The sequence below is a fragment of the Orycteropus afer genome, unplaced genomic scaffold (genome assembly GCF_000298275.1).
Source record: "Orycteropus afer afer isolate SDZICR_OR568_19922 unplaced genomic scaffold, OryAfe1.0 scaffold00016, whole genome shotgun sequence".
NCBI lineage: Eukaryota > Metazoa > Chordata > Mammalia > Tubulidentata > Orycteropodidae > Orycteropus > Orycteropus afer.
This window is the reverse complement of record NW_006921603.1, coordinates 12844341-12852563: the sequence shown is the minus strand read 5'-3', so window position 1 is coordinate 12852563 and position 8223 is coordinate 12844341. Positions and strand designations below refer to the sequence as shown.

At 37.3% G+C, this 8223-nt stretch overlaps 1 protein-coding gene across 1 annotated transcript in view; it reads left to right on the top strand.

Moving 5' to 3' along the window:
• Nucleotides 1-8223, top strand: part of DOCK7 (dedicator of cytokinesis 7) — a 281812-nt gene that overhangs the window by 226038 nt on the left and 47551 nt on the right. The window contains exons 38-40 of the mRNA XM_007959115.2: nucleotides 5024-5182; nucleotides 5991-6091; nucleotides 7008-7200. Of these exons, the coding sequence (XP_007957306.2) occupies nucleotides 5024-5182; nucleotides 5991-6091; nucleotides 7008-7200 (453 nt within the window). The remainder of the gene's footprint in view (nucleotides 1-5023; nucleotides 5183-5990; nucleotides 6092-7007; nucleotides 7201-8223) is intronic.

Sequence of the window (8223 nt, the reverse complement as noted above, 5' to 3'; positions counted from 1 at the left end):
TATGTAGGAGATCCTGGATAGAGAGGGAGAACAATGTGGAACAAAACTCAAAATCATTTGGAAAAAAAGGGGGGAGAGTGAGTTTGCTGATCTGATAGAACCTGGTGGAACCACTGAGCCTATGGCCCCTAGCTGCCCTTCAGGTCTGGAATTGAACCCACACCTTTGGCTTCCAGCCAAACAAAAGACAGGCATATGAGCTAAACATTTACCTGAGGTAGATACACTCCTTGGAGAGAACAATCATGGGAGAAAGAGGGGCTTTTTATGCACTGGGAGACCGCTCAGGGGGCAGGAGTGCATGGAGGGATGGACACAGGGAAGAGATAACTATTAGGAAGAAGTGGGAGGGGAGCTGTTGCATTGGAGTAAAGTGTAGTCAATGTCATGAGATAAAATGTGTATGAACTGCTGTATGGAAAGTGAATTTGTTCTGTAAACTTTCATCCAAATCACAGTAATAATTAAAAAAAAAGATCATTTGCATCAGATTTGTCTAATGAAGTATGCCGTTTGACTTCTTGACTATGGCTTCCATAAACATTGATTGTGGATCCAAGTAAAAGAAAATCCTTGACAACTTCAGTCTTTTCTCCATTTATCATGATGTTGCTTATTGGTTCAGTTGTGAGAATTTTTTTTCTTTATGTTGTAGTGTAATCCATACTGAAGGCTTTAGTCTTTGATCTTCATCAATAAATCTTCTTCACTTTCAGCAATCAGGGTTGTGTCATCTGTATATCAGAGGTTGTTGATGAGTCTTCCTCCAATCCTGATTTCTCATTGTTCTTCATATAGTCCAGTCACAGATGATTTGCTCAGCACACAGATTGAACATGTATGATAAAAAGCTTTCCTGATTTTAAATCTTGCAGTATACCCTTGTTCTGTTCAAATGACTGCCTTTTGGTCTGTGTAAGGTTGCTCATGAACACAATTAAGTATTCTAGAATTTCCATTCTTTGTCATGTTATCCATAATTTGTTATGATCCACACAATAAAATGCCATTGCATGGTCAATAAAACACAGGTAAACATCTTTCTAGTTTCTTTGTTTTTAGCCAAGATCCATCAGACATCAGTATTGATATCCCTTATTCCATTCCCTCTTCTGAATCCAGTTTGAATTTCTGGCAATTCCCTGACTGTGTACTGCTGCAACTGTTTTTGAATTATTTCTGCAAAATTTTACTTGCATGTTATATTAATGATAAAGAATTTTTGCATTCTGTTGGACCTTTCTTTGGAATGAGCACAAATATGGATCTCTTCCAATTGGCTTGCCAGGTAACTATCTTCCAAATTTTTTGGCATGAACAGGAGAGCATCTCTAGTACTACATCCATTCGTTGAAACATCTCAGTGGGTATTCCATCAATTCTTGGAGCCTTGTTTTTGCCAGTTCCTTCAGTGCAGACTTATTCTTACTCCTTCAGTACCATTAGTTCTTGATCATATGCTACCTCTTGAAATAGTTGAACATTGACCAGTTTTATTTGGTACAATGACTCTATGCATTCCTTCCTTTTTTTTTTTTTTTTTTTATTTGCTTCCCACGTCATTCAATATTTTGCCTGTAGAATCTTTCAATATTGCAACTCAAGGCTTGAATTTTTTCTTCTGTTATTTCATCTTGAGAAATGTGAGCAAGTTCATCCCTTTTTATTTTCTAATTCCAGGTCTTTGCACATTTCATTATAATACTCTACTTTGTCTTCTCAAGCTGCCCTTTGAAAGCTTCTGTTTTAGCTTTCATACTTCATCATTTCTTCCATTCACTTTAGCTACTATTTGTTCAAGAGCAACTTTCAGAGTTTCTTCTGAAATCGATTTTGGTCTTTTTTTCCTTTCCTCTTTTCTTAATATCCTCTTGCTTTCTTCATCTATGATGTCCTTGATTTCATACCATAGCTTGTCTGGTGTTTGGTTATTGGTCTGTTGGTTTGTCATAGGGTGATGGCTTGCACATTCCTGTGATGCTGGAAGCTATGCCACTAGTTTTTCAAATACCAGCAGTTGTCACCTGTGGTGGACAGGTGTGGTGGTTAAGTTTGTGTGTTATCTTGGCTGGGCCTGATTGAGTGGCTAGGCAGCCGAATGTAGTAAGTCCATTGTAAGTCCCAAGGTCGGCAGAGCATAGCAGGCTGCTGAGCAATGACATGGCTACATGCAGTGTCATAGGCTAAAGACCATTCCCAAGGCTTCTCCCTATATACAGGAAGCAGACCACATCCCAAATGCAGTTACTCAGCTGCTTGTGGTAGATCTACCATGGAGTTGATTGCCAGTCTCATCATGGGGAATAACTACCACTAACTGCCCAGCCACTCAACCAGGCCTAACCAAGTTGACACACAAACATAACTACCACAGGTATGTGGTCTGCTTTCTGTATATAAGAAACAGCTTTGGGAATGGTCTCTAGCTTATGGCATGCTTAAACTCTGCATGTAACCATGTCATTGGTGAGCAGCCTGCCATGCTCTGCTGACCTTGGAACTTTCAATGGACTTGAATTAATGACCTGCCATGTGGTTTGGTAACATCAGGACTGTGCCTTTTTACTTGTCAGTCTTGCGCTTCTCAGCCTCAGCAGCCAGCAGCTGTCTGAGTGAAGAAGATTCAGTCAGCTGGGAGCAGGAGGCAGAGCTGAAACTCAACGTTGAGGGGCTTTCACCCAGCCCCTAGAACCTGACACTTTGAACTCGGACTTAAAGCCTCCAAACTGTTAAGAGAATAAACTCTTGTTTCTTCAAGCCCTCCCATTGGTGGTATATTCCTTTCAGAACAGCACTAGGTAACCAAAACAACAGGTTTCAGTGGAGCTTCCAAAGTAAGAAAGATTAGCAAGTAGGATGTGGCAGTCCACTTCTGAAAAACTTGGCCAGTGAAAACCTTATGAATAACAGTGAAACAATGGCTGATATAGTGCCAGAAGATGAGCCCCCAGGTTGGAAGGCACTCAAAACAGAACTGTGGAAAAATTGCCTCCTCAAAGTAGAGTTGACCTAAATGAGGTGAATGGAGTTAAGCTTTTGGGACCTTCATTTGTTGATGTGGCATGACTCAGAATGAGAAGAAACAGCTGCAAATATCTGTTAATGATTGCAACATGGAATATCTGAGGTATGAATCTAGGAAAATTGGAAATTGCAAAAAATGAAATAGAATGCATGAAGATCAGTATCCCAGACATTGGTGAGCTGAAATGGACTGGTTATTGGCCATTTTTAATTGCACAGTCATGTGGTTTATTATGCCAAGAAGGACAAATTGAAGAGGAATGGCACAGCATACATCTCACAAAGAACATTTGAAGATCTGCCGTAAATTATGATGCTTTCAGTGATAGGATAATATACATACAAGTAGACCAGTTACTACTACTATTACTCAAATTTACACAACAACCACTACAGCCAAAGATGAAGAAATTGAAAAGTTTTGCCAGCTCCTCTAGTCTGAAATTGACCGCACATGCAATCAAGATTCATTGATAATTACTGGTGATTGGAATGTGAAAGTTGGAAACAAAGAAAAGGCATTGGTCATTGAAAAATATGACATTGACAATAGAATGATGCTGGAGATAGCATGATAGAATTTTTCAAGAACAACTATTTACTCATCACAAATACCTTTTTTTCAACAATGTAAATGGCACCTATACATGTGAACCTTGCATGATGGAATACATGGGAATCAAATTGATTACCTCGATGGAAAGATATGATGGAGAAGCTATGTATCTTTAGTCAGAACACAGCCAACTAAGGAACAGACCATCAGTTGCTCATATGAAAGTTCAAGTTGAGCTGAAAAAATTAAAACAAGCCCATGGGAGCCAAAATATGACCTTGATTATATCCCACTTGAACTTAGACATCATCTTGAGCTATATAGTGAAATATAATAGTCTGAAGCTCTGGACAGAAACACAAGCTAAAGACGTAGATCATGTGTTTTGGTTACCTAGTGTTGGAGCTCTGGTAGCATAGTGCCTAAGGCACTTGACTGCTAACCAGGAGGCTGGTGGTTCAAACCCACCAGCCATTCCTCGGAAGGAAGGTTGGGCGATCTACTTCCGTAGTGATACTGCCTTGGCAACCCAAGGAGGGGTCGCTATGAGTTGGTGCCGACTCGACGGCACACAACAACAACAACAACAGTGCTGCTCTAACAAAAAACACCACAAATGGGTGACTTTAACAAACAGGGATTTGTTCTCTTACTGTTTAGAAGGCGAAAAGACCGATTTCAAAGTTCCAAGCTCTAGGGGCTGGATGAAAGCCCCTTGGCCTTGGGCTTCAGCTCTCCCTCTTGACCCCGGCTCACTGGAGCTAGACGTGTCTCTTCAATCAGGCAGTTGCTGGCAGCTGAGGCTAACAAGCCCAAGGTCAAAAAATAAGATGGCACAGCCCCAAGATTACCAAACAACATGTCAGTCTACTAGTTCAAGTCCAGAGACAGTTCCAAGATTGGCAGGAAACATGGCAGGCTGTTAAATGAAGACTCAGCTACATGCAGGGTCCAAGCATGCCATAAAGCTGCAGAGACCTTTCTTAAAATTTCTCTTTATATACTGGAAGCAGACCACATCCCTAAGGCAGCTACTCAGCTGCTCCAGTAGATTCCACCAAGGAGTTGATTATCATTCTCATCATGGAGAATAACTATATCCAGCTGCCTAGCCACTCTAAACCAGGCCCAGAAAGTTGACACAGAACCTTAAGTACCACACTGTGTATATGAAGACAAAGACATGGATGAGGCCACTTGAAGTGTATCAAATGAAAAGGGAGGAGTGTTTTTGGAGGGGTGTACCATATCATTCACAGCAAACTTCTAAGTTCTTATATCCCCTAAAATATAAAATTTGAATATGTATATTCTATTACTTTTGAAAATATATTTTGCTTAGAATGGTATTTTTCATAGTCTGTTAACCAAGAAGAAAAGTAAGCTTTTTTCTTTATGCTTTTATTATTTTACGTATTGACCTGATAAATTTCTCTGTTACAGAACTTTGCCAGGGTTAAAATGCAGGTAACCATGTCACTTTCCTCATTGGTGGGCACATCTCAAAATTTTAATGAAGAATTCTTAAGACGTTCTCTAAAGACTATTTTGACATACGCTGAAGAAGATCTGGAATTGAGGGAAACAACATTTCCTGATCAGGTCAGAAATTCTACTTTCCAGATTGTTAAATCAAAGTTTGGTTTTTATTGGATGCGCCTGTATTTCTTTGTCAGTCTACATACCATGCTATAGATAAAACGGAATCTTTTTTCTTTTTTCAAATAAGGAATCCTTCCTTCTTGGAATAGTTAATATCTTTGGTGTTTGATTTTTTGCATTTGTAACAAGTGTAACAGTAGACTTAGACAGTAACAGATAAGCACAGGTTTGTGATGAAACTATTACAGTTTATTAATTACAATAATTTGTCTTAAAAAGCTAAATTTTCTATAGTCTCCCTTTTAGTAAATCATAACTATATAAGAAAAATTTCCTTATGCATTCTTTTCTTATTACCCCTCACTGCCATCAAGTCAATTACAACTCGTAGTGACCCTGTTTGGGTTTCCGAGGTGGTAAATCTTTACGGAAGTAGATTGCCCAGTCTTCCTTCCGCAGAGTGGCTGGTGCATTTGAACTACCAACCTTCTGGTTAGCAGTCAGATGCCTTAGGCATTGCACCACCAGAGCTCCTTTGTTTCCCCTATATCCCTATATTTTTTTCTACCTGTAAGTCTATTTGCTTTTAGGTAAGAGAACTGAAAAAAAGTCTGTTGGTACATTTATATAGAATTCCCTGTCCTTCACCAGCCATATCCCAATATACCCATGCTTTGTAGAGCTGTATTAATACCATATTGTTAGTCTTGAAATACTCAGATGCTTATCTGAAATATCTCCCAAACTAATTTAATGATTAAGAATGAATGACAATTTAAGAACATTTTTCTGTAATTCTCTGCTGTAGGTCCAAGATCTTGTTTTCAATCTTCATATGATTCTTTCTGATACTGTTAAAATGAAGGAACACCAGGAGGACCCTGAAATGTTGATTGATCTAATGTACAGGTAACATTTGTTTGATTCACTTACACCTTATATTGTGGGGTTTTAGTAAGACATAAAGAAAACATTTGATTTAAAAAAAAAAATAGACACACAACAGTTTTTTAAGTGATTTTTCTAATGGAAGATTGAAACATCAAAATGAACTTTTTATAGACCCTCTGTGCTGCTACTTCTTTTAGGAATTATGCATGAACTATTCAGTGTGTTTGCTAATTATCAAAAACAAAAAGATTTTTAAAAATCAAAACACACATTTAAACTCTGGCTTCCTGGGCTCCAGACTTAATACAAGGCCACAAGACTGTATTTTAAATGTGAAAATCAGTTTTTTAAGAAGAAAATACAGTATATATGTGTTTTAACAGAACATTAATTTTCCTGATTTTAAATATATCTAGAGGTTAATGCTTCCAGGGCATATTTTGAGAAATCGTATTCCTTTTATATCTTGGCAGGTTTAAGTAAAACTTGAGAATTATTCTTTGCCATATGACTCTTTCTAAAATAATTTTGGAACTCTTTAAAGGCATAAGTAAAATAATTTGTTCTCTTATAATAAAGATTATGTGATAAAACAGCCTTTTTTATAAGTCCCCCTTTTTTCCCTTGAGTATAAATCTTGTCTATATTATCATTATGAAAACTGGAATTTCTGAACTTTTTCTCATTGTTTCTTTAGTGGCCAGAGTTTTAATATTGCATGTTTCTTTTTAACTTGTTGATTTTTCAAAGTGGTATTATCTGTCCCATGGGCCTACTATTATTTCTCTAAGCATGCTCAAGGACATTTTCATACTGCTCTAAAACTTATCGTGATAGTTTGTATGCAGTAGCAAGCCTTTCTAGTTAAACACTGAACAAACCCCTTTCAGCTTGGGAAGCAAATGCTAATGAGAAGAATTTCTGTTCTAATTAGAATTGCCAAGGGCTACCAGACCTCTCCAGATCTTCGGCTGACTTGGTTGCAGAACATGGCTGGCAAACATTCAGAACGAAGCAATCATGCTGAAGCTGCGCAGTGTTTAGTCCACTCAGCAGCCCTTGTTGCTGAATATTTAAGCATGCTCGAAGACCGGAAATATCTTCCTGTGGGATGTGTAACCTTTCAGGTAGGAATCTACCAGATGTACATTATTAAATCAGGTATGTTCTTTTTTTGTTCTTGACTTTTTCTCACTGCTGGTTAGATTCAGTCAGTTTGTCAGGAAAACATAAGAACTTAATGTGATGCTTCACAAGATGAATTAACATTTCACTATTAATTATCTTCCAGTTTCCTACTGCTGAATTATCAGTGGCATGTATAGTTATTTTCTCTGCCTTTATTACTTTGTCATCAGTGATAGATTTTATAGCATCTGTACAAAGATACTATATTCAAAATACCGAGAATGAGAATATAGTAGAGACTCTTAATTGGCTTTAACTTAAGCCAGACACCAGATAAACCAACATGCTCCATTCCCCATATAAAATATGCTAATACCATGCTTCATAGGTGATACTTTATTCCCTAGTAGATTTATGTACATGCCTCTTATCCCACTAACTAAATTCTTTGCTTATCTAGAACATTTATGCTTTTCTCTAACACCTATTAACCAGGTTTGGAAAATTTTAAAATTTAATTAAATATTATGTCAACTGATGAAATAAATAGGAGTACAGAAAGCAGACGAGTTGTTTCTCTAAATTTTAATGTTTTGCAAAGATGAGTCTTCAAATGATAGCTGTTAAATTAATCTTGGGCAGGGCAAATATAAAAGACTAATGAAAATCTAGGTGATTTAAGTTTTCACTCTGTTTTAAAGAAACCAAAACTGGAAATCTTTAATGAAGGTTCCATTATGCATATTTACTCAAGAAAAATTACATGGAACTCTGGTCTGGAGATCTTCACACAAAAGTTGACAAATGACTGTACAGCAACTGTAAATGTTCATGTTAAAATGTTTAAGATATGTATGTATCATGCCTTTTTTAGAAATAATTGTTGATTCCAAGCTCTCTGAGTAAAAAGACTTTGATTTTTAACTGAGATTTTTCTTTTCTTATTTTTCCATTAACTTTATGTATAATGTTAGGCAAGCCAGAAGACCATTTTTGTACTTTAATTTCCCTCATTGAAAAGA